Genomic DNA, 27,247 nt, shown 5'->3' on the forward strand with positions numbered 1-27,247 from the left:
GCCCCCCAGCCCCAGCTCCTTACCCACACACAGTCCCTTGTGGGCCCTCAGACCATGGCAGCCCCAGCAGCCCCTCAAGCCCTTTCCTCAGGGAAGCAGTGGCTCAGGGAAATCCCGGGGAGGGCTGCTCAGGGAAGGCACAGGAAACCCAGACCCGGGTGGGTGCCTCTCTGCAGGGACACAGGTCACTGGGGAGATCGGTGGGGTGGTGGGTGCTGGGGTAAGGAGGAGACTGAGCCACGGCTACAGCAGCGCATGTTTATGGGGTCTGGCCTGGCGCGTTGCAGGTAACAGGACACAGCGACATGCTGGGCACAGAGATTGTGTAAGCTATGGGGGGAGCTGGGTCCCGTGGGGCTGGCGCTACCTTGGTCCAGCTCAGTGCCGGAACTGTGGCACCGGGGAGGGGATACGGATGTCCTGCCCCTTCTCCAGCCGCCGCTCACAGTCAATCAGGTAATTCACACCATCTATCACCAGCTGCACCAGCTCCACCTGCACCAGAAGCACACACGTCCTGACTTGGGGGCTGTTCTGGGAGCCGTGCCAGCAAGGCACCTGGCTGGCCCCACTGCATGAAGGGAAGGCGCTGCCATTCCCAGCACCCATGTGCTGGTCCCAGCACACGGCCCCAGAGCTGTTTGGGTGTTGCAGGCCTGTCAGGCACATGCACTCCAGAACATCCCTCCCCAAAAGCAGCTCTGCCCAGCACCCACCTCTGACTTCCCCAGCCGGTCCAGGTTGGAGATGTCAAAGACGCTGCCAGTAGCCGCGGTGTCCACACCACCCGTCCCACGCTTCTGTAGCCGGAGGTTCTCCAGGATCTTAGGGAAGCGGCTGTCCTGGTGCCCAGAGAAGATGTCAGTGCTCAGTGGGACCATCGGCAAGGGAGCCAGAGCTCTGCTCCCAACTGTTCCCTGGGGCAGCCCTCCCGCTGCTCATGGGACTCCGTCAGCAGACTCATAATCCCCACAGGGAGCCCTGCCCTGAGCAGAACCAGGTTAACACCTGGGTCCCTGGCCCCTCCAGTTGTGGATGCAGGCGGAGGCTGGACCATACGCTTCCCAGGGGAACCTGAGCGAGGTCCAGGGCCAGGTGCCACGCAGTACTGCACCTCTCGCATGGCTGGGCTCCCTGTGCCCTGGCAGCCAAGGCTCCCCACAGCCCTGGCCTGGGTCCCCACAAAACTGGCCATGGTAATACCTTGCTGAGCAGCGGCAGCTTGATGTGGACTCCTGCTCGCAGCCCAGTGCCCAGGTTGGAGGGGCAGGTCAGGATGTAACCCAGCCGCTCATTCCACATGAACTCCCAGCCTCGCTCCTGGATTAGCCGCTCCACCTGGGTTAGAGGCACAAGGAGCTGTTCAGCCCCCAGCCATGGGGTGCCCAGCTCTTGGCATGGCAGCACCACCCAGCCCTGGCCAAGCACAGAGGGCCAGCCCCGCAGTGGCCCTGCTTGCCCCTGTCCACCTATCTGCCTGTCCACGGGGCTGGCGCAGCAGGGGCTGGTGGACACTCACCTCCTTCAGGCCCCGACAGAAACGCTCGAAGACACGCTTCATGTTGCCACCCTTCTCCATGGAGATGATGCGTGTGTGGTCCTCCTCATTGATCCAGATCAGGAAGGTCTTCTCATTGTTGTGCCTAGGGACAGGGCAGTGTTGGGCTGCGCTGGTGGCCAGCAGAGGCCCTGTGCCCACCCAGCCACCCATGCCAGCCCTGGCCATGCCCCTTCTGCCCCTGTGACCATGGGGCCAGTGCTGCCCCACGGCTCCAGTGCTCTGCCTGCGCCCATGGCTGGGAGTACATTGCCAAAGCACAGCCTGGCAGCAAGGCAGACAGCCAGGAGATGCACCTGGAGATGGGCCAGTGTTCATCCACATGAGCCGCTGCGGGCAACGGGTGCTGGCTCCAGTGCCGTGGGCACAGGCAAGCACTGCAGGAGGAGCAGCACAGTGCCAGAGTGGTGGCAACCCTGCCTAGATTGGGGACAGCAGCACAGCTCCTGCACCATGCAGGCAGCAGGAGGGGGCTGTGAGGCATGGGGTGCATGTTGGGGTGCTAGGTTAGGGGTCTGCTGGAGCTGGGGACCAGGTGTGCTGTGGAGGTGTTTTCCATGAGGCTGCTACAAAGCTGCCGTGCCAGCGAGGGTGGTGTGGGCGAGTGAGTGCATGTGCCGGCTGTCACTCTGCAGGCACGTGGGATGCTGCGTGGGATGCTGCGTGGGATGCTGCATGCTCTGCAGAGATGCTGGGAGGGAGCAGTAAGATGCAGTCATGGCGGGGTGAGTCTGGGGGCACGTAGAGTGTGCAGAGAACTAGGAGGAGTGCTGGGGATTGCCTGGGGAGCAGAAGGCAGTTGCAGGTTTTTGGCAGCCTAGAGTGCAAGGTGCTGCAGGATGGTGAGAGCGGGCATGATCGACAGCAGGGGTGGGCGTCAAAGTCCCAGTTCTTAGGAGGACACTGTAGTTTGTGTATGGAGTGTCTGGCTGCTGACTGCAGTGCACAAGGGGGTCTCAGGTCAGGCCACAGAGCCCAGGATGAGCACAGCCCGGGGCGCTGGTGCCACATGTGCTGGTGTCTGTGGTGCAGTGAGCACGGGGGAATGCGGGTGGTGGGGCTGGGGAAGCCAAATGGAGAAGAAGCATCCCCTGCCTTTCTGCCCTCCTGACTCCCTGATGCCGGGGCAGATCCTCACCAGATCCCTCGGGCGTCGGGCCAGTCCCGGGCCATTCCTGCTGCCGTCAGGAGCGGGGACACCGGCTTGTCGAAGAGGAAGTGGTCCTGGAGGGAGGCAGAGTGTGTGGGCTCGCCAGGGCTGCATGGCTGGTGCCAGGGCACCCTGTCTCACTGGTCCCAGCTTGCCATGTAGGTGATGCACCACAGCTGTCCCAGGGAGGGCAAGCTCACTTGCCATCTCCACCTGTGTGCAGGAGTCCCTACCTTCCTGGCCAGGGAGGCAGAAGGCTGCTGGTGCACAGCCCACCCTGTACCAGGGGCTGGTGGGGCATGGGCCATGTCCTACAAGCCTGCCTTCCCCTGGGCACAGGCAGGGACATGGGGCAAGGGCCAGAGGGGGCTGTGAGCTGCTGGGGATGTGTTCAGCAAGCTCCATCCTCCCCTGGCTCGGGAGGGCTGAGCAGCACCGTGAGCACCCTCTGCACTGCAGCGTGGCCTCACTGGGGAAGGGGGTCCTGGTCCCACAAGGCGGCAGGGCTGGGAAAGGAGGATACAGCCTCCCGGAGAGGCAATGCCGGGGAAGGGGTTCCGCTCTGTGGGCACCCACGGTGGCTGGCCAGGAGCTGCACTGACTCACGTCAATAAGCTGCTGTTGCTCCTTCTCCGTCATCTCACTGAGGCGGTAGTACCGGCCTGCTAGATCTCCAGTGAGGCCATTCAGTGCCTCCACGGCCACCTTCTCCACCTCTCGCCGCTCAGCACGGGTGCAGGCTGGTGGCAGGCTCAGCCCGCGGATGCTGCGCCCAGTCCGGACCCGGGACGAGAGCACGTAGCGCTCATCAAAGTGGCCAAACTTTATCTGGAACAGACAGGAGCCATGGTGTGCTTATGGGTCGGCACTGGTGCTGGCAGGGGCCCTGTCCCCTGAGGCCTGGGGAAGGGGCCCCATGTGCAGCACCACTGCCTGGCTTGCACACCTTGGTGGCATCCAGGTCTGTGACATGCTTCATGGTGCGGGGATTGTATCCGTTGTGCCGCTCCTGAATCACAGGGTCAAACAGGTCAGCAAACACCTGGAAGCAAATGGTAAGATGTGCAGCACTGCAGACCCAGCGCCCAACAAAGCCCCTGCCACAAGCTTGGCACAGTCCTGCTGCCAGTGTGGGGGATGTGGCAGCAGGGGGGCTGCAGAGTGTGGCTGGGGGCCACTGTGCATCCTCCAATGCAATAGCAATCCATGGGGCTGAGACTGCCTGGGCAAGTGGGGGGTTCAGGGGCAAGGAGGAGGAGGAGGAGGTGCAGGGCTCTAGAACAGCTGCTCTGAAGGAGCCCTGTGTCCCACAGGGACATGCTGGGGCCAGCCAAGGGGCCTCTCCAGCTGCCCAGGCTGGGCAGGAGGAGGTGGCCAGTAACATGCCAGGCTGCTGGATGTCCTGCAGGTACCAGCACTCCTCTGGCTGCTGCAGGCACCCTGGAGAGCCTGGAGCATGGCAGGGCTCCGGCCACCACTCACCTCATAGGTTTCTTCATCTCCAGCTACCATGCCCACAGTTTTGATGAAGGGGTGGCCGGGGTTGTCGACACCCGTCTGGATGCACTGGTCCAAGGTCCAGCCATTTGGGGTTGCTTTGTCACAGAGCCTGGCATAGATGGCTGGTGTCAGGTTGCTGGCCATGCAGTTGTTGTGCTTCCGCAAGTCTGGGTACTCAGCGCTGTGGGAAGAGAGACCGATGAGTCCTTTGGGGACATGGACCCCAGCACTCGTGCCCTTGCCCCACAGAGACCCTCAGGACAGGCATGGGCAGGGAAGCTCTGGGGAGGGACGTCAAGCTGCTCTGCTTGTCCACACCAGCAAAGGCCAGCCAGGAGTGGGAAAGCAGTTATGGGCATCACACAGCGAGGGCAGAGAGCAGCCTGAGCTGAGGGCTGACATTGCCACAAGGACAAGAATGCATGACCAAATCTGGACTAGTTGTTAGGGTGCGGCTCCTTATCAGCCCCATACCGGGCAAGCGGCAGCAGCCACGTCAGCCCCAGTGCACAGGCAGCTGGTGGGAGCCTTTGCGCTGAGCTGCCAGAGCACCCGGGCCGCGGAGGGGGGGGCCTCGCTCCCCTTCTCCCTGGGGCTGCCCCGACACCAGCCCAAATGGAGGGTGGCTGCTCCCGCTGCCCCTTCTGCCCAGCACTCTGGGGTCTGCCTGTGCAGTGAGTGGGGGAAGCAGGGCATGCTGCCTGCGGGGGCCCTGGTGTGTCTGATCCCTGGGCCGCAGCCAGGCACCCTGACCCCTGTCCCTCCACCCCCTGGATGCCGCAAGGCAGGAGATCGGCTGACCCCGATCTGCAGCCGGTGGGAACCGCACTGCTCTGACGCAGTTTATTGTATTAGGGGGATGCTTTCCTCTAATCAGCTTAGTGGGAGGCCGTCCCCTGACCTCATTCCCACTTTAGTCAGGCTTTGTGCTTGTTCTGCACTCACACGGGAGACTGGCAGGGCAGGACCCCAACAATGCTCTCCTTGGACAAATCCCTCCTGCTGGGAGGTGGTGCCTCCGGTTGCCTTAGTGGGACACGACTGGCCCTTATCAGCTCAGAACACCTGGCTGGTGGCTGGAGGGGGTCCTGCAGCCCTGGGGATGCCTGTCTCCCCTCCCTGGAGGGGTGCTGCCTTGGGGGTGGCACAACTTGCAGGGGAGGTCCATGTGGGAGCAGAGGTGCTGGGGTTAGTGCAGGTCCAGGTTGGTGGGAGCAACAGCCAGCCGCCATCACCAGCAGCAATTCCTGTCACCCTCCTGGTGCTCAGGTCCTGCTCCTGGGCTGAGCGTCCACACAGGGTGCTGGGTCCAGCTGTCAGCACCCGGCCCCCATACTGCAATGCAGAGTGCTGTCACTGCTGCCACCTCCTCCCCTGTGTCTGCAGGCCAAGGAATGTGCGTTGGCCCTTCGCCTACAGCTTGGCTACTGCTTGTGGCTTCCTGTGCTTTGCAGAAATAAAGGGAGGTAGGGCTTACATTTTCTGCTCTGCGTAGGGGAGCACTGGCGGCTCTAGCCTGGACCGGTGCAAGGAGGCATTTGCTTCAGGCAGGAACTCTTCCCAGGCTGTGGAGGCTGAGGGCTGCTCCCCCAGCCCACACACATATCTGTGCTGTGTTGAGATGCTCCAGTTCAGAGGCTGACCCGTTGTATATGGGATGCAGCCTGCTGCAGCCTCCCCCTCTGCTCCTGCCCCTGCTGTCAGCTGGCTACTGACCCACGTCTCCCCAGGGAGACAAAGTCTCATAAAAAGCATCTGCTGATCAGAATAGGACACTTGGACAGGTTTTTCCTCTGCCCCCAGCATGGCCAGTGCTGCCTGGTGCGCCAGGACCACAGCCTGCTGAGCTTTCCACCCTGGTGGCAGCAGACTACATCCAGAGAGCCAGCAAAGGGTGCTAAGGGAAGCAAGCTAACTTCCAGTAAGCAGAAGATTGCTGTAGGTTTAAGCATGCTGTCTCCTATGGGCAGTCCATACCTTCACTGAGGCATTCAGAGTCCAAAACCCTGAGACTCCTGTCTCTGCCTGCAGGGTCTGTGCCTGCTGCAGTGCTGATTTAGCTCATGGTCCAAATGCACCCTCCCCCAGAACCGCCCCCACCGCGCTCTCCGGGGTGTCCAGGTGTCCTTTACCACAAGCATGAAGGTGACACTGCGCTTGGCCTTACTCAGGCTGCCTTGGTGCCTTTGTCTTGGTCCCCAAAGCTGGTTTTAAAATCATGACCCTTTCAGCACCATATTTTGTTCCTAGTGCCACGGCGCTGAGTGATAGGGTGGGCTCCCCCCTGGCCGCAGAGGCTGGAAGTGTCTTCAGTGGAAGGTGGATGTCTGCCAGGAGCGCGACTCAGCGCAGGCTCTTCGCTACCACCCGCACTGTCCCATGAGGCAGCTCAGCGCTGCTGTCCTGCCTGTGACCTCGGGGTGCAGCTGCCTGCAGCAACTGCCCTCTCTGCCCTCGCACCAGGAGGTGCTTCACCTGGGAGGAGACCTGGCAAGCACCTGGCAGGTATTATAAGTCCATGTACTGACTGGACAGCCTCTCTGGGAGCAGCCGCCTGTCGTGTCTCTCTGCGGCTCTTCACCGCTAATCCAGCAGCCTCCAGCGCCCTTCCTGGCGTCACCGGCACTGCGGGTGCCCACGCTGGCGGCAGGGCCTACCGCACAAGGCCTCTGGAGAGGCGTGGGTGTGCGTGGGGCGAGCGGTGCGGACCCTGTGCGGTGGCGGCGGGCAGGAGGAGCTGTGTGCCAGCAGGTTGCTGCAGGCAGCGGAGCATGCGGCTTGTTTACGCAGGGAGGAGGGGGCTTGGGCTTTGTGTGGAGATGCTTTGGCAGGGAGCCCCAGCGTGACCATCCAAACGTGGCGCCGCGCCTTATGTGGGACTCCGCCTTGGCAGCAGGCACACCGGTGCCCACATCTCCCCTGGGGGGGGGGGCGGTGCCCCCCCCAGCATGGCCATTTGCACTGCGGCGGAGTGGAGTGCCACTCGGATCCTTCAAGGCTGTTGCCAATGTTTCTTGTTATTTAACTTAAAGACTAAAGGAGCAAAATCCCCAGGCAGCTTGACTTGCCCCCGCAGAGTGGGATGCTGCAGCTCACCCCTGGGGCTTTGTCCAGGCTCTTTTCAAGTGTCAGCTCTGTCACAAAACCATTCCCAGCTGAACAGACCCTCCCAGGAAGCTCATTTTAGAGCTTCTCAGCCAGATCCCCTACCTTGATTTTATCCCCTCCTCCAGACTCACTTCAGCCCCCTCCTTCCCACAGATGGCACCTTGATGTCCCCTAGCCCCATCCCTGTTTTCAGAATCAACATTCTGACCTGCTGTTTTTCCCCAGCCACCGATCCTGCCACAGCAATGCCTTTGCAGCACGGCCAGTGTGGCCCCTGCCCCTAGCCACAACAAGGACACAGCTGGTGTTTTGTGTGTGCAAGGGGACACTTGTGTGCCCAGGTTTAGCAAGGACAGGCCAGGTCTCCCCAGGTCCCGGTGCCCTTGCCTGCAGGAGCAGGACACGAGCAGAGTGCCTGCCTTTCTCACGCCAGCCAGCAGGTCTCACAGGTCCCGGTGTCTTTCCCCCACCATCCTTACTCGGTGAAGACCTGATGTCTGTGGCCCTGCAGTTGTTCAGAAAGCTTGAAAATACAACCCTCTTAGGAGGTGAATAAACAATAACATCCAGCCTTTATCATTCTTCAAACTCACTCCATTTCTGTCCCCTTGTTTCTGTGGCCTGATCCAGCATGTCTGAGCCCCAGCCGCTGGCTCTTGGCACACAGCTTTCTGCACTAGCAGGGCTCTCAGCCTGCAATGCAGCGCAGTGCCACTCTCTAACTGCATGTTGTTTGGTGCAGGGATCACAGCAGCTGCATGTGTTCGGAGCAGTATGTGCTGCCTCTTTCCCCACTCCGCTCCTTCACTGTGCACAGTCTCTGCTGGCATCAGGATGGGGAGGAAAACCTGCTCCTTGCTTTCCCGAGCTGCCTCTGAGCTGTTCCAGGCCAAGGAGCTGGTGCCAGTGCAAGGCAGAAGGACCGGCCGGTGGCCACCACATCCCTCTCCCCCCCGGCCCTGTCCCTACCCTGCCTGGTCCTTGTGAGGCACAGGCAGCTCCTGCCTCCAGCCCCCATCTTTCACCTTGGCCCTCCATGCTCCTTAGGGTGAGGCAGCGTGGGTGCCAGGCAGGACCTGCCTCCACCTCTCCTGGTCTCAGAGTCCCCGCTTCCTTTTTGCTATGGCGAGTGGCGGTGAGTGGAGCAGCGGTAATGCCTCCACCTGCAGCAGCAAAGTGCCTGGCCCTCTTGGGGCCTGGCCGGGCTCCCCAGGGTAGCCCTTGGCAAAGAGCAGTTCAAAGGGGCAGTGACATGAGACCTTCCGAGCTGGAGCTTGAACCTTAGCACCGCTCTGCAGCTGTGACACTTATCTGGCTTAAGGGATCAGGCACAGGTTGTGAAAATAGGGCCAGCGGCTCTCGCAGAGCCAGCATTACCCCAAAAGCACCCCTAAGCCAGGCCACGGCCATGCATATGCCCGTCTGGCCTGGCTCGGCTCCGTGCCCACCTCCCAGAAGTCCTGGTTGCACATCTCAGGGCTCAACTTCATCTAAAATTTACCCGCAGGCTGTGGGCTGTCTGCCCAGCACCTGCGGGCCCCCCCAGTTCTCTCTTAAGATGGAAGAGCGAGGACCTGCCAGGGAACCTTTTCTTTTAAATACAGAAGTCCCTGTCCTGAAGGCAGGCACATGGGAAGGCTGGTACAGCCAGATGGGGTCGGGCCAGGAGCTGCCGCCAGCCCCCAGGGGCTGCCGAGGAGCCTCTGTCTCTGCTCTGACACCGGCTCTTGCAGACGGAGCTCCTGGGTGTTGCGCCAGGAGGAGAAAATGAACCCTTTTGCTCCGTCCTGTTCCCACCAGGACATTGGCAAGTCTTCCCGGCTCCTGCGGCAACTGGGCCGAGCCTGGGGCACGTCCTCACGGGTGCTGGCTGGCCCGGGGATGCTGCCACGTCTCCCCGGCAGCCCCCCGCCCCCCCCGGCAGCCGCGAGAAGTTCCCCCCAGACCCCAGCCCTGCCGGCAAGCACTTGTCCCCGTCCCCCTGCCGCTCCCGCCTGCCCCGGGCTGGCGGCGCAGCGGCGCGTCCCGGCGCTCCGCGACCGCCACAGGGCCGGGGGCAGACCCGCGACTCCCTGCTCGGACGGCCGCCGGAGGGACGCCGGCCCCCGGGCACGGGAATGCGCCCGTGGAGGACCCCGCAGCCCGCACGGCCCCGGCTCAGCGTGGGGCCCGCGGCAGGAACCCCCCGGCCACCCGGCCGGCGCGAGAGGGCCCGGCGTAGCCCCGGCGAGCCAGGCTCCGCGCCCCGCCGCCCCCCGCGGGTCCGCGCCCAGAGCCCCCGGCGCGGCGGTCGGGGCCGCCCGGCCCTCGGGGAGGCCCGGCCGGGCGCGGAGGCCCCGCCGCGGCGGCGCCGGGGCCCTTGGGCGCGGGACCGGCGGGGCCCGCGGCGCCGGCGGCCCGAGGCGGGGCGGCTCCGTCCAACACGGCCCGGTTCCTGGGCGTCCCGGTCACCCCAGCCCCCCGGACAAGCAGCGTCCGGCCCCGCCGGCCCCACGAGCCGCCCCGGGAGCCCGGCCCCGGCTGGAGCTCGGGGGCAGCCCCGCGCCCTCCCCAGTGCCGGTGCCGCAGGGACCGGCCCCCGCCCGCCGCCCCCCGCCCGTGCGCCCCCGCCGCCCGCGCCCGGTACCTGGGCGGGTAGCGCCGCCGCTGCCGGTCGCCCGCGCTGACCGTGTCCCGGGCGAGCAGGAAGCCGGCGGCGAGGGAGCCGGCGCCCACCATGGCCAGGAGGCCGGCGGAGCGGCGGGCGGAGAGGGCGCGAGCAAAGGTGCTGGCCATCGCGGAGCGGCGGCGCGGCGGAGCGAGCGCGGAGGGACCGGGAGGCGGACGTGATGGGAATGGGAACGGGAACGGGAATGGGAACGGCAGCGGCGGCAGGGTGCGCGGGGGGCGGGGAGCCGGCCGGGCACGGGGGGGGCCGCAACGGCACCGCCACCTGCTCGGCCGCCCCGCCCCGCCACGCCCCGCCCGCCGCACGGGGGCCGCAACCGCCGCCGCCTTCAGCACCGCGCGCCGGACAGCGCCGGAGGGGCGGCTGCGCCCGGGCCCCGGGCCCCTGGCCCCACGGCACGGCACGGCACGGCACGGCACGGCACGGCACGGCGCGGCCCGCGGCGGCGAGGGTGCGGCCGGGGCAAAGTCCGCGCACCTGGAGCCGGGAGTGGCGGGGCGCGGACCGCGGGAGCGGTGGACGCGGCTCCCCGGAGCGGCGCATGGGAAGCGGCCCGGGATGGGTCGCGGCGGCCGGAGGCCGGGTCGCGGCGGCCCGGCATGGCGCGGGCGGCGGTCGCCGGCCCTCCCGCCGCGCTCCGTGCCGCTGCCCGGCGCCGGGCGCTCCCTCCGCTGGCCCCGCACGCCGGGACAGGCCGGTCCGCCCGCCCAGCCCGTGCCCGCGGCTCCGGCGGGGCCGCACCGGCGGGGCAGGGAGCACGCCGCGTTCCGCCGCCGCAGACCCCGCGGGACGGGAGGGGCGGCGGGCGCTGCCTGGGGCGCGCCGCCCGGCTTCTCCGGCGCGCCGGGAGCGACCTCCCGGCACCGTCGCGCCTCCCTGACCGGGGTCTCGCGGGGCGGGGGCGGCCCGCGCGGCGCGGTTGCCGTGGTAACGCGGGATCCGGCGGCGCCGCCGGTGCCCGGTGCTGGGCCCGCGCCCCACGTGCACGCGGCACGCCCGGCCCCGCAGCGGCCCCCGCCGCCGCCAGGGGCCGCTACGCCGCGCCCGCCTGGGGCCCGCCCGGCCCGCCCCCCTCCCCCCCGATTGGCTGGGTGCGGCCGTCAGCAGGTCGTGATTGGCCGGCGGCCGCGCCGGCAGCGCAGGGTGCGCTCGGAGGCCGCAGGTGAGCGGAGGGAAATGGCGGCGCCCGGCGTGGCGCCCCCTGCTGCCGCCGGCGGGGTGCCGGGGCGTCCCCGGTGCGCCGGGCCCGGACCCGGGCCCGAGCCCGGGGCGGGGGCGGGGGGTGCCGGGCCAGGGAAGCGAAGCAAAGGCGGGGGGGGGCGGCCGCGCCGCTGTTGGGCCCGGCTCGTCGGGCGACTGTCGGGGATCGCCGGGTGGGTGGCAGCGGCGGCCCCCTGGCGAGGCGCGGCCCGGCTCCCCGGGGTGGGCCTGCCGCGGCCGGCCCGGCCCCGCCGCTCCGCGCCACCCGCCCGGGTCTCTCGGGCCCGAGGTGCCCGGGCTCCCCTGGCGCGGCCTGTCGCCCCCCCCAGCACCGAGCGCGGCGCGGGAGCCGCCGCTGGGCGGAGGGCGCGGCGGGCCGGGCCGTGCGCCGTACGCGGCGCTGCGGCGGGGCTCGGCCCGGGAGGGCCGGCGGGGCGGCGGGCGGGACCGTGGCCCGGCCCTGCCACGGCTGAGCGGGCGCGGCAGCCCCTCCCGGACGCTGCGGGCTGTCGGGGGGAGCGGGCGGGCGGCCGCGCCGCTGCTGGGCCCGGCTCGTCGACGACTGCCCGTGCCCGCGCCCGTGTCGGTGCCGCCCGGCCCAGCGGCGCCGGTGCGTCCCCTCGGCGCCCGGGCGGCTCGCCGGGCGCTTGGCTGCTTGCGGCAGCGCCGCTCTGCCCGGGCCGGGCCCCGGCAGCTGCCGCCGGAGGAGCAGCCGCCGCCCCCGGCCTCCCGCCGGGAAGCCTTCGGGAAAGCGTTGGGGTTCGCGTCTGCACCGCGCCCGGGGTGCGAGGGAAGGGGAGAGCGGCAGGGGTTCGTTCGGTAATAAACCTTTATTAACTGTTACAGTCCCAGAGAAATCCTGACGCTGTGAAGTTTCACACTTAACAATCTCATAAATCTCATTAAAAAATCTTGTTAAAAGAAATCTAAGACAAGAATTGATCTTACTGCTACAGTTGCTCTGTGAGCAAGATAACACTTGCTCAAATGTAGAAGTGATAGGCCAAGAGGTTTTCACCAAATTTGCAAACAGTGTTGTCTAGCAGAAGGAGCTGCTGGTCAGGAAACATGAAATGTTTCCACCATTGCTGTACTCTCTCTGGGTTTGAAGATGTTGATAGGTTTGGAGTTGCAGACAGTGCTGCTTGAACAGACAGAACTACGTTGAGAAGCTTGTCTTTAGCTTCCTGGTTGTGAACACATTGAACTTCTCCGTCAGTAGAACATACAGAGCTTTCTTTGATATGCCAAGTCCAAATAGTTTTTAATTATTAACTCTGGAATAGGTGTTCTTTTTCTTTGGAAGCAATTAAGCATCTATGATAAGAGTACAGCTTTCACCTTTTGTATGTAAGTATGTAATTAACCCTAATACAAATAGTCCTTGTGACAATGGGGTAACTCTTCGGGCAGAGGTACTTCACTGGTCATGCCTGCAAAGGTACTTCACTGATAAAGGCCTAAACTTTCTGGGTAGGGTATTTTTTGTTTGTTTGGGTTGTTTGTTTGTTTTTAATGCCCACAGCAGTTTCAGGTAGTTCAACAAGACAGTGCCCACATTAGTATTTTAAAATGCCAGCTATGTGTATTCTTAAAGGTTACAATCCTATAGATACTTGACCTGGCTTAAATCAGGCTGTGGGTCCATAAGCTAACCATCCTTGCAGCCTGTCTGCATGCAGTGGTACCCTGCGCTTCTTGGGCCTCCTGCCTAACCCTCCCTGGTGTGTGCAGGCCTGGTCTCTGCTCCTAGAGGTGCCTCTTCTACCTCCCATGCCTGCTCCCACCAGCGAAGTGATCAGCCTTGTTTGGTTGCTGCAGTCCTTGTCCTTCAGCCCTTCACTGTAGGGATTGTGCTTACAAATTGTGCATCTGCACCTATAACAGGCTTTGTTTAAAAAACAAAATGAAACAAAAAAACAACACCCAAAACTATTTTTTTAGTGGTTAATGTCACACTGAGTCCAAAGTTAATACAAGACCTGGCCATACCTTCTTCTCCCTGAAATTTCTGGTACCTTAGAAGTGGGGCACAAAGAATAAATCTCTTTACTCTGTGAACATGCTTATCTGAACAGCACAGAATGATCTGCTGGAGATCCGGAAACAGCTTGCTATCTCATTTCTTACCACTAATACAGGGTAGTCTAAGGAGCTGAATTAGTCCTACGACACTTAGAGGCAAGGTCTATGTCTCAGTTTCAGGTTGCGTGTCAGCAGCTTCTGATTGCTGTTAGGTGATTACGGTGACCTTTGGTATGATTGTGTAGCAGATCATAGCTGCCCTTCTTGGAAGAGTGCAAGAATGTCTTTAGCTCTAACAGCTGGTGTGTACTTCCTCGTGTATCTGTGATGGCACTAGCAAGCCTAAATATTCTATATTCAAAGCCAGAACCATCTTTACCTTTTTGTGTGTGTGTGCCAGAGGTGTGTTAATGCTTTTGTCTCCCTTGGACAATACAGCCAGCAGCACTAACTCAACACTTAATTTTCTTGCTGTGATTAGTGAAAGGTGAGACCTGTAGCACTCTCAGCAAGTGGGGACTGGTCTGAATGTATGACCTCTAGAAGCAGTTAGCTCAGGAAGCAATGAGAATGGTGCAGAACCATCAGCATCGCATACTGTCAGTGCTTCTCATAGCTCTAGGTTTGAAGAAAAGAAGTAACACTGTGGTGGTGGTGTGGGCTGTGTGGCATACAGGAACATTGCCATTACTGTTTCTGTAAGGGTAGTTGCCACCCTCCTGGCACATAAACTCTTTGATAGCCCAGCGCTAGACCTGATTCAGGCATGGTGGCAAAACCTCACGATAATAGCCTTTGATAGCAGAAGACAGCTCCCCTTGCCTGTTTCCCTTTAGGAGTAACAGTCTGTCTGAGTTTTAGACGCCTTAGTTATGCCTGTAGCTAAAAGTTCTGTTTCATCAAGCGTCTGTAGTCTCTCTTGGTATAAATGTAGTCACATAAGGGATTGACTTTAAAGAGAAACTTGAAAAAAGTTTTGGTTATACCCTCTCCCTTTCACCACACCAGAAACAACCTGAGATCATGAGGCTTTCCCTGTTAACACCAAGGGCATGCCTGATGCTTCAGTGAGGCTCTAGGTTTTTACCTGGTTCGAGTATGGTGTGTCATGGTCTCTAGAAATAGCTACAGAGCAAGGCAGAAGCTTTCTTCTGGGATAGGAGCAGGTATGTAGAGAGCTTGTTGCTTTCTTAGTTCTTAGGGCAAAGGTTTTCCTCCTGCTGGATCTGTTTTTTCCAGGAGGGAGGGGAGAGTAAGGGATTGGAGAAAACAACCCTCCTCCTCTTCTTGCATGCTTTACTTCATTAAATCATCAGCCATCAAGCTGGCAGTTTACTTGCTAAGGTCTCGTTCTGCACTGGTGTGCTGAGGCAGCAGGGCACAGGAATGAGAATGGTTCCTGAGGATGTCGGGAATCCTTCTCTTGTCCTCGTGTGGAAATAGTAGGGCTATATGAAGCACACAGTAAAATGCCTGTATAGCCTAGTCTGCCAGCGCTGTTGGTCCCACCAGCAGAGAGCACTGAAGGTGAATTACAGCTTTAACTCTTGGTGATCGGGACATTTTTCTGTGCTGGGTGTGCCCTGTGCCTCAAGGTTTGTGTGTTAGCAGGCAGCGCGGGGCTTGGTGCACAAGCGGAAGACCAGCGTGATCTGGGAGTCAGGCAGAGGATATCATCCTTGGTGTGGTAGGTGCAAAGTCTGGGTTTGCTGTGTCACTTCTCTGGTTTCTGTTGGGTTGGAGTCGGCTCCCCCAGTACATCTGGCATGATAACTGACAGGCTTGTTGTGGAACCAGTGCCTGGTAGTGTGGCTGCGGGACCTTGTCTGGTGTGCTTCTACTCCAGCATTTTCTCTGAGCACTTACCTGCTACATCTCCTGTCCTTTCTGGGAGCACGCACAGCCTTTCTGCGTGGAGGCATGCTTTATTTTTACCCGTACTTCCAAGGGAATTTCACAAGCAGCTGGATTGCTCTGTGTGTTTGTTTCTTTTGCACATTCCCACTGTACTTGAATGGATTAATCCCCTCTGTTGTTCCTGGTGAGGGGATTCTCACCTACTGTGAAACTGTGCTGGTAGGCTGATGGCATTTGAGCGTGCCTCCTCTGCTCTGTGAGGAAGAGCTGCCAGAGGACTGGGAACTGACAGCTGTATGTGGCAGTATGGTCTCTTATGGTGTACTGGCTGTAAGGGAAAGCGTGTTCAAAAGAGCAGGAAATATCTGGGGAGTGCTGAAAATCATGTGAGAGCATGAGAAGCAGCGGTAGAGAGTGTCTCGTGTCCATTTTTAGGAAGTACTTAATACCATGAGGTGTTCACAATGTCCTCTTCTCAAGGTTGCACTTAATGGGTGGAATACTTTTCACCACTTTACAGTTGGGGAAAACATGGTAAAGGGCAACCGCTTGACATTTATGTATGTGCGGCTATGGTCAGAAGTGAACAGCTGTGTCCTTGGTGTGTACAGATCATGCGTACTGTGTATTCAAATTCTGTCACTTCTTCAGCAGACAGTGCTGCTATTGTAGGTGACAGTGCAAGACACACTCCTTTCCTGGTGTTTATAAAGCATAGCTTGTATCCTGACTGTTGGCTTCCATGGTCACAGCATAAATCAGAGCCAGCCTGCAAACCCAGAAACCCTGACCTGCAACCCAAACTGTTGCTGGTGCTTCCTTGGTGTCCTCTTTCCCTGCCAAAGAGTTGTCCCTTCTTCCTTTTCCCTCCTTCCTGCAAACTCATGCACCTCTCAAACTGGTCTCTCTGTTTCTGTAGGTCTTCTTGAGCTGAAAGGATGAAAATTGGCGATTGGAAAGTCACTGTCACTGTCCTAAGCTTCATCCTAAATTCTGGAGTCCCAGCTGATGTCTTTGGGTGTACAAGCCTACGAGAGTGTCCACTGTCCCCTTCCATGATTTAGACAGCGACTTGGAGCATGCATCATTGTAAGGTTTACATGATTTCAGTGCTGGTGGTGAGACTGTCCCTTTCCCAGTTGGTGCAAAGGGGTTAGTTTCACAATGGAGCTGCCTATCTAAAACTATCTTGAATCCTGGATGCCCTCCCACCCCGAGGGTCTCTTTCTGCTCCCTCCTTTTGTGCTGAGCAGCATGTTCCCTGGGATCACTCATGCTAGATCAGTCCCTGCCCTCCCCACCATCACCTGCTTCCAGTAGCACAACTGGCCCCTGGCTTGCCCTGCATCTGACCGTCTCTATCCCTTTTTGCATGCTGTGGTTCCAGAGCGGGATGGTCGGCCACCAAAGCTGCAATGTCGTCCCTGACGACCTCCAGTGAGGGAGAGAACTCCACTCCCAGGTTTGTTGTCGGTTCCAGGGACGATGAGACAGACTTTCTGGGATCAAACATGAAGACAGACGAAACCGATTTCTTTGAAGATGATGAAGAGGAGGAGTCGGTAAGGAGGTCCCAGCATTCTGGGTTGGAGCATCTGTGCAGAATTCCTGGGTGTCAGCCAGGGTTTGCGCGGTTGCTGCTGAGGCCATAGGTTGTCAGGACTTCAGGGGACATGGCACCAGGCTGTGTGGCACAACCGTGGGGAACAGCAACGTCATTTCTGACAGGACGTATTGCATTGTCGTGCTGCCATACTCGCTGCCTCATGCTGCAGTAAATCCTAGCCTTTTCACTTGTGGGTCTTTTTCAGGTACTATAGCAGATTTCTTTGTCCTAGCAACTTAACCCTGAAACTCCTGTAAATCTTTCTGTTTCATCAGGGAGATTTTTCAGGAAAACTCTGGGAACTGTGAAAAGGGCAAAGGTGTGTCTGCGGAAAGGAAGCATTTATTCTTTTCTGTAATCTCCAGGAACAGGATGCAGAAAGGAGAATGATCTCCAGCTCCTGACTGCTTTTGGCCCCTATTCAGTGTTATATTAAATGTTATATTTGCTGTTCTGCACATGGGACTTGGATGCTGCAGGGACATTGCTGCTGGCTGTGTGAATTGCTGGGACCATACACCAATGCAGCAGTCATTTCCATTGCCTCTGTACCTTGAGTCTCCATTGCAAGTGGGTTGTTGACCTCAGAGCCCACATGGGCTTCCTTCAAACCCATGCAGTGTTGTGTACCTTGATGCTCAGTGAGGAACTATTTATCAGGTGTGGTGAAGGATTTGGAAACCCTTTCACTTTCCAGGTGTTGCTCTTGCTGTTGAACCTTGGCTTTGCAAGTCTGTGGAGTAACTTCTAAAGTCTCAGCTTACAGTCTGAAGCCACAATTGTTTGTGCTGGGTAACCCGCAGTTATCACTGTGTATCACTTCAGATGATCTCACTGCATTTAATCTTGCTTGGGCCAGAATTAATCTGTCAGGAAAACATCCAGTCTGGGGTTTCTAGACGTTGACGGAAGTCCACCACGGACCTCAGCCTGTTCCTCTGTTATTGTTACCAGTGCTTTTTGAATGCCTGCCTTCTTTCTTGACTTACGCAACTTCATCCCACTGGATCTTGTACCTTTGTCAGATACATGGAAGAGCACTTGGTACTGTTTCTCTTCTACTCATAGCTACTTATTGTTGTAATCTCCCCTTCATTTTCTCTCACATAAGACAAACAGCTCCTGGACTTTTTTGCTATAAAATATTTGTGGCTCTTTCCTGAGCCTGCCTAAGTCCACCTACTGCCTTGGTGAGTTGTGGGCCAGAGAACATGATGTGGGATTCCAGTTCCTGCTGCTTGTTCAGGTGCCAGGTATTTATTTTTGACCTTAGCATTAGTGCCCAGTAAAAGGAGGAGGTACATAATACCTGGCAAAGAAGCAGTTGTTTTGGGCTGGTCCTTAATGATGTCCCCCAGTGGACTCTTGTGGGAGCTGGAAGTGTGTATGGGTTTGAGTCTAGCAAGAGCTATAAGTGTGTAAGGTTGGAAGAAACCCCCTTGTTTGTTCTGCATTGCTGCATTTCTACACTGTTGTAGTTTAAATGCCGTAAAGTAGTTGATCCTGCACTAAACTGATCTCTGTCTTCCCTTAGCCACCTGAACGGCAGATTGTGGTTGGAATCTGTGCCATGACCAAAAAGTCCAAGTCAAAGCCCATGACACAGATTCTGGAGCGTCTGTGCAAGTTTGAGTATATCACAGTGGTGATTATGGGGGAAGATGTTATTCTGAATGAACCGGTGGAGAACTGGCCCTCTTGTGACTGCCTAATATCATTCCACTCCAAAGGTAAAAAGTCTGTGGCAGGCCTTAGCCTGCTTGAGATTTGTGCAAGGGAGCTTCCACTCATTCTTCCACCCTTGCCCCCCGCTCCCTCTGTATTTCAGGGTTCCCACTGGATAAGGCGGTTGCTTATGCCAAGCTGTGCAAGCCATTTCTGATTAATGACCTTGATATGCAGTATTATATCCAGGACAGGTAGGTGTCTGTGATCCACTAAAGCCCCTTCCCTCTCCCTTTGATTCCTCTCCTCAGCATGCTGTGCAAACTTCGTCTTCGTGGCCACACGCAAATGAGTGAGCTGGGGAGGAATGGGACCTTAGCAGTGGCTTTTAAGAGTTGTTTCCCCAAAACATGGAGGGGAATAGATTTTGGGGTAAACCCATTGAGACTTGACATGTTTCATTTTCTGGTGCAGATGTCTTGTAAGGAATGGCTAGATCAAGTAGGAAGTGGAAGAGGTCTTGCAGAATGAGACTGCCACGACTAAGACAAAAAGACTAGTCTCTGAGTAGGAGAGCCAAGTAGTGGGATGGGGTTCTGGGCCAGACATCAGAAGCAAGGCCAGGTCAGATTCTGAGGAGGGTATGTTGATTAGACACTTCAAGGGACTTCTCAGTCAGCTCTTGGTAGAGGCCACCAGCAGTCACATACTTAAGTGCATACAGCCAGACTGCTTTGGCTGTATATAGGTGGGGCTCATACCAGACCCCAAACCTTCTGCCATGTCTTTGGGTTGCGAGGCGTGTTCCTGTGGGTGCTGACAGGTACCCCAAAGTGTAACTCTAGTGGAAGAATTGCACTGACACAGGATGAAAAGAGGCTCTGCTGCATCTGCCCGGCCTGGGCATTGGGCAGCCTAGCATGACAGGGCACCCTTCGAGAGGGCAGATCTGGGTAGGTGGCATGTGCTGGGTGTGTTGCTGGTGGTTGGGCATGTGCTAGTAAATAAGCATCCATGTTTAGGTCAGATAGAGATTTACTCTGGGACATCTCTGTCTGGAGTAGGACTGGGGCATGCCCCATAGCCTGTAGGTCTTATCTGGAGAGCATGTGCTGAGAAGTATTTGCACTCTGTCTTGAGGCTTTTTTGTATTCATTTGACTTTGTTTTTCATCAGTGGAAGCGAAGCCTTTCCCTTGGCATGTACTGAGGACCTTCTAGAGTCTTCTGACACTGTTTCTGTCCTCTACAGGCGTGAAGTGTATCGGATCCTTCAGGAAGAGGGAATAGACTTGCCCCGCTATGCTGTGCTCAATCGAGACCCTGATAGACCAGAAGGTCAGTGCCCAGGCTCTACTGAAAGGCATTTTCACATACTGTACTATTTAAGATATTCTGCAGAGAACAGGTCCTGATAATCAGCTTGAAGAGGCCTGATCCACAAGTCAGTTGTTTTTTGCGGACAAAGGTCCCAACAGCAAAACTGGCTGACTAGCCCGGACTGAAGGCCAGTGGACTTGGGCTTCAACTTTGCACTAAGGCTGTCTCACCCTTTTCTAACATACTGCTGTGGTGCTCTGTCTTCAGAGTGCAACTTGGTGGAAGGAGAGGACCACGTGGAGGTAAACGGAGCTGTTTTCCCAAAGCCATTTGTAGAGAAGCCAGTCAGTGCTGAAGACCATAATGTGTATATTTACTACCCAACATCAGCAGGTGGGGGCAGCCAGCGGCTCTTTCGGAAGGTGAGGAGGGGGACTCCAGTTTTGGTGTTGGAACCAGCAGATCTGTAGCTCTGAGACCCATGTAGCTTCAGGAGGGAATGTTGGGGCAGGAGAAGGGGAAAGGAAGGTTTTGTGTTGGGGAAATCTAGACCTTCTTAGAACTTTTAGTTCAACCCCATCTACCTGGGAATTGCAGAAGGACATATTTTAGTGGTAGTGCTGACTTCGCCTTCCCCATCCTCTGTTTGACCTGTGTCCTGTCTAGCAGTCATGGAGAACTGTGTCCCTTATTGAATTGCATACTGTTTTTTCCAGATCAGTTCCTCAGTTTATCAAGATGATTTTTTAAAAAAATTATGTTCCTGTCCTCTAACATCATTGTTGCCCTTCTCAGCTTAGTGTAGCTTGCAAATGTGATAAATGCAGTATTTATTCCTAGATTCCACAGGGAATCTGCCCTTACTCACTTCCCCCACTTTGCCAGAAAACAGTGGCAATAGCTGTGATATATCTTTTTTCCAATCACTTATGCATCTGCTATTAATAATCTTAAAATGATTGTTTCCTTAGCTAACATACAGGCATGCCACCTGAGGTTGTATCCAAAGCCTTACTAAATATGACAACATCATCCTCCTCTGTCCATAAGATCAGTCAGCTGCCCTCAAAGGAGGTTAAATTGGTCTGATTATCACCTGTCATCGTTTATTTTAATTTGTTTATTAGCTAGGCTCCTTACTTTCTAGGTCTTTATCCACTGTTTTTTGTTCCATATCCCTGTAGTGATTGGAGTCAACCTAATGATCTATAATAACTTCTCTCCTCTTTAAAGCCTGGAAAAGGACATACCTACTGTCTGTGTTCTGGAGTATCTTTTGTCCCCCATAAATAAGTGTGCCGTAATAGCTGGGGGTTCCAAGAGGTGTTCTGCTAATTCTCTACTTATGGGATGAAGCTTATGTTTTTTGTTGTTCCATCTAGGAAAAGGAGCGCCCTGCTCTTCCCTGAGATGTTTATTCTGTGCTTTCAGATTGGCAGCCGGAGTAGTGTGTACTCCCCAGAAAGCAGTGTGAGGAAGACAGGCTCATACATTTATGAGGAGTTCATGCCTACAGATGGCACTGATGTAAAGGTAAGGAAAGGCCTGGAATAGCTCCTTCCTTCTCCAGGCCTGGGATGGCTGAAGGTTGGGCAGTCCTGCTTAGTCCTGCTTAGATTCTGGCGTGTTTGTTTTAGCTGTGAGGCATTGACTGTGCAGCGTGGATCCCAAAGAGGGGAGTGGGTGTTCTGTAGGTCATAACAGGAGGAATGCACAAGACCATCTGGTCTTCTTCTCTCCGTGTCTGCAGTAGAAATACCTTCTGGAAGCTGCAGTTAGTCTAGGTGGTTATGTCAGGTTTAACTATTTCTCTTCCCAGGTGTACACTGTTGGGCCAGACTATGCCCATGCAGAAGCTCGCAAATCCCCTGCTTTGGATGGGAAGGTTGAACGGGACAGTGAAGGGAAGGAAATCCGTTACCCAGTCATGCTGACTGCCATGGAGAAACTAGTTGCCCGGAAAGTCTGTGTAGCCTTTAAGGTCTGTGTTTTCTCCCCTATGCAAGCAGGATACTCCATGAATGTCTGAACTGAATCTTGGTCAGTGTTAAAGCTTGAGCTCTGTTACCCTGATGTGTCTCTGGTGTGGCAGTCTTCCACAACTGATGCCAGTTGCTGTCTCTGCTGGCTGGGTGCAGCTGGTCCTGCTGGCCGTGGCAGTTTGCTGGTCAGAGATGACTGGGAAGGCAGGAGGGCCTGCAGCAAATCCCCTCTGTGCTGGCAGGTGGCTGGTCTCCAGCGTACATCTGAGCATTTAATACCAGATTCTGAGCATGCTGCTGTCCATCTGACCTGCACTTGTCCTGCCTTTACTGTTTCCTAGTTGTGTTTGTGTGGAAAGCTTGGTCATCTTTTCTTCTGGTTTGTTTTTGTTGTTGTTGTTGTTGTATTTTTGATCTGGCTTTGGTGCACATTTGTGTTCTATTTTACAGGTCGGTAGAGTGAGTGTGTGAGTCTAGGTATGGTTACATGACATGTTCAGCAATGGCAGCAGAAGAAGCACTTGGCTACTTGTTCCTGCCCCCACTGCAATCTGCAACCCATGCATTTGTTGTGATACAGCTGTGGGCTTGTTCTACCTTGTAGCCTTTTCTACATAGCGATGGATATCTGTGTCTGCACCAGTTATTGTCTGTACTTGTCAGTCTGGCTCAAAACTCTTGGTTTTAGAGGCAAGAGCAGGAGAGCCAGGAGCTGCTTTGTCTTAAGCCTTTAGAGCTCTGGGAGGTAGAGGGGCAGCCCTGATGGCTTAATCTGGGGGCTCGTGGGTTGGGCCTTTGATACAGCTGTGAGGGTGTAAAGGTTCCTCTAAAGGGCCTGTTACTGCTGGCTAGGGAGTGTATTTGCATGCTTCTTCATGGCTCATGAGGTAGGCATAGAGTGGAGGACGGCTGCAGCACCAGTGGAGCTGAACTGGGCAGTGTACATGGGCTTGGTCTGTGTGTGCGCCCGCTTGGCTGGGCAGCTGCCGTCCCCTTGCTGCACTCCCTCACAGCATGCCTGAGTCCTCTGTCCTCTGCTTCCTCATGCAGCAAACAGTGTGTGGGTTCGACCTCCTGCGGGCAAATGGCCACTCTTTTGTTTGCGATGTGAACGGCTTCAGTTTTGTGAAGAACTCTATGAAGTATTACGATGACTGTGCCAAAATCCTTGGGTATGTAGAATTCAAGTTTTGATAGCGGGTAAGGTGACTCATAGCAAAGTAAAATGAATGTGGAGTCCTGATCAGTACGTCGGAGAAGTCTGCAGGTGGTTCATGTGGGAACATTTGTTCAGCAGGTGAAAGCTTGGCTCTGGGAGGAATGAGTTAATTATTTTTAGCCTCTGGAGCTCCTGTCTGCATTGGCATTAGCTGTCTTTGTCTACAGCTAGGTGTATCTTACAGAGCATTTCACTGGATGCTAAGCCCAGCTGTGGTATTGGTGATGGGAGGGAAACTGGTGTCCTTTTTGGGTGCCCTGACTAGCCCATGGTGTGATAGATGTCTCTGCGAGGAAAGTGGGGAGACATTCTGTGGCTCTCTTCAAATCTGTCAGCTGGACCACTAAGGAGGAAGTGGAGGACCAAGGGAATGGAATTCCTTGTGAGTTTTGTATTCTCATTTTTTCCAGAAATATAATCATGCGGGAATTGGCTCCCCAGTTTCATATTCCCTGGTCCATCCCAACAGAGGCAGAAGACATTCCCATTGTCCCCACAACCTCAGGCACCATGTGAGTACCTGCCATCCTCTCAAAAGAATGCTGGTGATGGCTACATGAGGGACAAAGTGCAAACCCTGTCCAAGGGACAGACATCACCCAGCAGCATGGCGTTCTCCAGCTGCTGTGTTGGTTGCAACCCTGAAATGCCTGTGGAAAGGCTTAGCCCTTTTGCACACAAAAGGGAAGACAGATTGTAAATTAGTCATAGGTTTGATGAATGCAGATGAGCAGTCATTGAAGGAATTACAGAAACTGCTCACATGGCTTTCAGAAGGCCCAATTTCTTTATCAGCACAGGAAAAAGATCAGGGCATCGCTATAGCTGGCTCACTGTTCAGTAGGCTGCTACTTGGAGAAAACGCATGTTGAGCTGTGGGTGGAAGACGATTAGCTGAAGTATTCATGTTACCTGTACACTTGGCAGACCCTCATTTGATACTGTTGGCCTTGCTAGTTTTCCCCCGTATAAGGCTAAAGGACCAAAGGCAAAAGTTTCTTTGTGATCCTCAGCACACTTGTACACTTGTATGAAGTGAACAAAGTAGCTGCTGCAGAAATGGTAGATTGAGAGTATGTATTCATCCTTCTTTTACTGTGTGATCATTTGGAAAACGTTGGCAAACACAAACACTGCACAGCTCACAGGACTGCTGGCTTCAATGACACCTTGTGACAATGAGACTGAGAATCAATCCCCATTTCTCTGCGATCCTATAAGAAATAGTTGGATGTTGTAGTATCTGAAAAAGCAAACTCATGTAGCCATTCTGAAATTAGCCAGCCTAACTACTGGTTTCTGCAGGTGGCTGATTGCTGTGGGATCTTTCTACATACAGCTCTTAGTGGTTGCTCAAAGACAGGACCCCAGCTGTATAACCATTCTTCTGAATCAAGTTGTTTTTTTCCTGGGTCTTTCTATATCGTTTCTGTAGATTCTGTAACATTCAGCCTTGTCCTTTCTGCTGCCTGTCATATTATGGTACTGTGGTGCTTTTCCCTGATAGGAAACCAGATGACCTGGTAGGGTCTGCAGTACTTTGACTGCTTTTACAGCCTTGGCACTTGTGCCTGGTTTAGCCTGGGAGAAGTTCTGCCACTGATGAGGAAAGCAGCTGTCAAAAGGATGGAACTGAAAGAACAATGGGAAGCTACTTTCTGGTGGCAGTTCTGGAGTGTAGGGGCACATTTGTCAGCTGTATCTTGTGTTTCCCCAGGATGGAGCTTCGTTGTGTTATTGCAGTCATCCGGCATGGAGATCGCACCCCAAAGCAGAAGATGAAGATGGAAGTTAAGCATCCCCGGTAAGAGTCAAGGCAAGAAGATGCTGTGCTGCTGGGAAGTGAGGAGGGCCCATATTCTGAATCAAAAGGAGGAGCAGAAGGCCTGAGTGCATGGGAGGCAGTGTTTTTTTCTGGCTCCATTCAAGCAAATGCTTTCTGCCCAACTGAGGGAGCCCCCTTTGTGCATAAGGATCCTGGCACCTTCTGTGTGAACACTGGAAGAACAAATGTTCTTGTTCTTCTAGGTGCTGCAAAGGGAAGTGCCCCACTAAATGGGAAGCTAGTGACTGCTTCCTTTTTGTACCTGCAGCTGGAAATACTTGTTTTTTTCAGAATTTCTGAAGCACAGAAAGGAGCCAGTGGGCCTGCTGGTTCTCCCTGAAGAACAGAGCGTGAATGCATATGTAGGGATGACAGTCCTTGTAGCACTGAAACAGCAGAAAATGGATCAGGGTTCTTTGTTGTCTGTTCAGGTTCTTTGAATTATTTGAGAAATATGATGGCTACAAGACAGGGAAGTTGAAGCTGAAGAAACCAGAGCAGCTACAGGTGAGGGGAGTCCTCTTTGGGGTTACAGTGTGGGACATGCAGGTAATACGAATCCCAGTGTGAGGCAATTCTTTGGAAGGGTGGAAACACTCAAAAGGGCGACAGTCTGTCACACAAACACTCCCTTTCTCATTCCCCAGCCCGTGCACACTCAGCTGGGTGATAGTATGAAAGCAGAATGGAAACTTAGCATCCTAGCTGATGTGAAGACTGTAAGATGGGGATGACCTGATGCAGCTTGCCCACCTGTGCGGTTGTCTCTGCTGAAGGATGGGTCCAGGCTAGGCAGTGTGGCAGTTGGAGGTACCTGCTTGTTTCTGAACAGGGCTGGTGCCCAGGGTGGGGATGAAGCAAACTGCAGTGTGAAAGTTTGTCCTGCCTGAGCTGTGTCTTATGAAATGATGTGTCCCTGACGAGTGTCTGTGTGGACCTGATACTGGGTGAAGCCATCTGGAGGCCTTGCAAGAGTACAGTGGTGAGTCTGAGGCAGAATTGCTGGATGCTTGAGACTGTCTGCTCTCCAACAGGAAGTGCTGGACATTGCACGACAGCTTGTGGTGGACCTGGGAACCCACAGTGATTGTGAGATTGAGGAGAGGAAATCCAAACTGGAACAGCTGAAGAGCGTCTTGGAGATGTAAGGGTTCATATCTTGGGGCACCATGAGTTTGTCTCAGAGCCGCGGGTCAGCATGTGATGTAGAAGCAAGCTGTGCTGCTGCTGTCCTGGCCAGCTGGCTCCCCCAGAAGTCAGAGTCTCCTCCATTCCCTGTTAGCAGCTGTACATGAAAGGTGACATGCTCTTAACATTTTCTTTTTGGCATCAAAACCACTGCTGATTCTTGTTCCAAGTGTGTCTGTTTTTTGGCTAAACAACTTGTGACAAAACTGAGCTTCCTTTGCTGCAGGAGAGGAACCAGAGTCCTGTAGGGACCACATTGATATGAAGCATTTTGGTAAATTTGGAAGAAATCTTGTTTTAAATAAGGTTGTCCCGGTGCCAGAAGTTTAACAAAAAGGAGCTTGGAAAACATGAAATGATGTTTGTGTCCTCTTAGGTTTCATACAGCCCAAATAAAAGACAATATGGTGGTGTTGGCATCTTAGAAACAAAAGAAGGATTTCTCTCAGAACTGTAGCTCACTGTGGCGTACACAGGCAGTGTCTGTGTTCAAGCCATGTCTGTGGAGCACAGAGGATGAATTTTTGCTATGATTCCTTCCCCTACTCTTTCTGCTCGTTAGAGATGTGGTTATCCTCAGAGCATCTGGCAGATTGTTTTTTTTTCTGTGATCTCATTAATTCACTTGTTAAAGATGTAGATAGAAATTAACTAAGGTTGATTAAAGCCCCAGTGGGGTGTGAGAGCACAGAGTGTTGTCAGCCGAAGAGCAGGCAAGTAAATTTATCTTTGAATTTCATTTGGGGGATTTGTTTGGCTTTTCTTGGGAGTGCGTGCCAGATCACAGGTAGATGGCAAAAATGTTCATGTTCCGTGGCAATTGGTGTTGCAGCAGAAAGTCCCTTGCCTGTGCTGTATTTTTGCTGTGTGCTGCCTAGGGACCTCTGGGCAAAGGGTGAGTAGAGTTGATTTGTTTAAACTTTTTTTCCCCCCCTCTCCTTGTGACAGGTATGGACATTTTTCTGGCATTAACCGTAAGGTTCAGTTGACCTATCTGCCTCATGGACATCCAAAAGCTGCAAGTGAAGATGAAGGTAAAGAAACCTGATGTTGCTGTCATGATCTTCAAGCCTGGTGTTCAAGAGTGCGTGCAGCTCTCCTACCTATATAGGCCTCTGGATGTGCGAGCAAAATTGCACATATCTTATCTTTGCTCACATCATATGAAGGGTTGGAGTGATGCATAATGTAGTGTACCAATATACCCTGGATGGTGCCACAGGGATTATGCTTCCAATTTCATGAATGTCAGCCTATACCTTCAAAAAGTAATGACTCTTAATTTTGTACTTGCTGGTTTGGCTCCTGGTGATTTTGGGTCAGGCTTGTGTTGAGAATGCTCTGCAAGGTGCTGATGACAACCTCTTCTTCCTTCCC

The 27,247-nt window shown here is 55.6% G+C and overlaps 2 protein-coding genes across 7 annotated transcripts in view; one reads left to right on the forward strand and one right to left on the reverse strand.

Annotated features, from left to right (window-relative positions):
* Positions 1 to 244: 244 nt before the first annotated feature.
* CKMT1A (creatine kinase, mitochondrial 1A) lies at positions 245 to 10,278 on the reverse strand. The gene is made up of 9 exons (XM_049813077.1): positions 9,943 to 10,278; positions 4,191 to 4,389; positions 3,655 to 3,750; positions 3,315 to 3,536; positions 2,697 to 2,782; positions 1,520 to 1,643; positions 1,204 to 1,338; positions 717 to 842; positions 245 to 495 (listed from the first exon to the last, which is right to left on the reverse strand). Exons 1-9 carry the CDS (start codon positions 10,089 to 10,091, stop codon positions 379 to 381), a joined length of 1,254 nt encoding a protein of 417 aa, XP_049669034.1. The 5' UTR covers positions 10,092 to 10,278; the 3' UTR covers positions 245 to 378.
* An 800-nt stretch (positions 10,279 to 11,078) lies between these two features.
* The window catches only part of PPIP5K1 (diphosphoinositol pentakisphosphate kinase 1), a 53,696-nt gene continuing 37,527 nt past the window's right edge, over positions 11,079 to 27,247 (forward strand). For all 6 annotated transcript variants that reach the window (XM_049813067.1, XM_049813062.1, XM_049813064.1 and 3 more), the window contains exons 1-15: positions 11,079 to 11,146; positions 15,986 to 16,155; positions 16,454 to 16,628; positions 18,207 to 18,402; positions 18,501 to 18,591; positions 19,589 to 19,674; positions 19,924 to 20,078; positions 21,088 to 21,189; positions 21,476 to 21,637; positions 22,689 to 22,810; positions 23,268 to 23,369; positions 24,575 to 24,661; positions 25,114 to 25,189; positions 25,717 to 25,826; positions 26,819 to 26,904. In XM_049813067.1, the coding sequence (XP_049669024.1) occupies positions 16,482 to 16,628; positions 18,207 to 18,402; positions 18,501 to 18,591; positions 19,589 to 19,674; positions 19,924 to 20,078; positions 21,088 to 21,189; positions 21,476 to 21,637; positions 22,689 to 22,810; positions 23,268 to 23,369; positions 24,575 to 24,661; positions 25,114 to 25,189; positions 25,717 to 25,826; positions 26,819 to 26,904 (1,522 nt within the window). In that variant the 5' untranslated portion in view covers positions 11,079 to 11,146; positions 15,986 to 16,155; positions 16,454 to 16,481. The remainder of the gene's footprint in view (positions 11,147 to 15,985; positions 16,156 to 16,453; positions 16,629 to 18,206; positions 18,403 to 18,500; positions 18,592 to 19,588; positions 19,675 to 19,923; positions 20,079 to 21,087; positions 21,190 to 21,475; positions 21,638 to 22,688; positions 22,811 to 23,267; positions 23,370 to 24,574; positions 24,662 to 25,113; positions 25,190 to 25,716; positions 25,827 to 26,818; positions 26,905 to 27,247) is intronic.

Source organism: Accipiter gentilis, chromosome 10 (assembly GCF_929443795.1).
Source record: "Accipiter gentilis chromosome 10, bAccGen1.1, whole genome shotgun sequence".
NCBI classification, from domain to species: Eukaryota; Metazoa; Chordata; class Aves; order Accipitriformes; family Accipitridae; genus Astur; species Astur gentilis.

Coding starts and splice junctions, on each gene's coding strand:
- CKMT1A (XM_049813077.1), bottom strand. CDS start 10,091: ATGGCCAGCACCTTTGCTCGCGCCCTCTCCGCCCGCCGCTCCGCCGGC. Junction 2,783..3,314: donor AGCAACAGCAGCTTATTGAC/GTGAGTCAGTGC, acceptor GCCTCCCTCCAG/GACCACTTCCTCTTCGACAA. Junction 843..1,203: donor AGCTGCCGCTGCTCAGCAAG/GTATTACCATGG, acceptor TCTGGGCACCAG/GACAGCCGCTTCCCTAAGAT.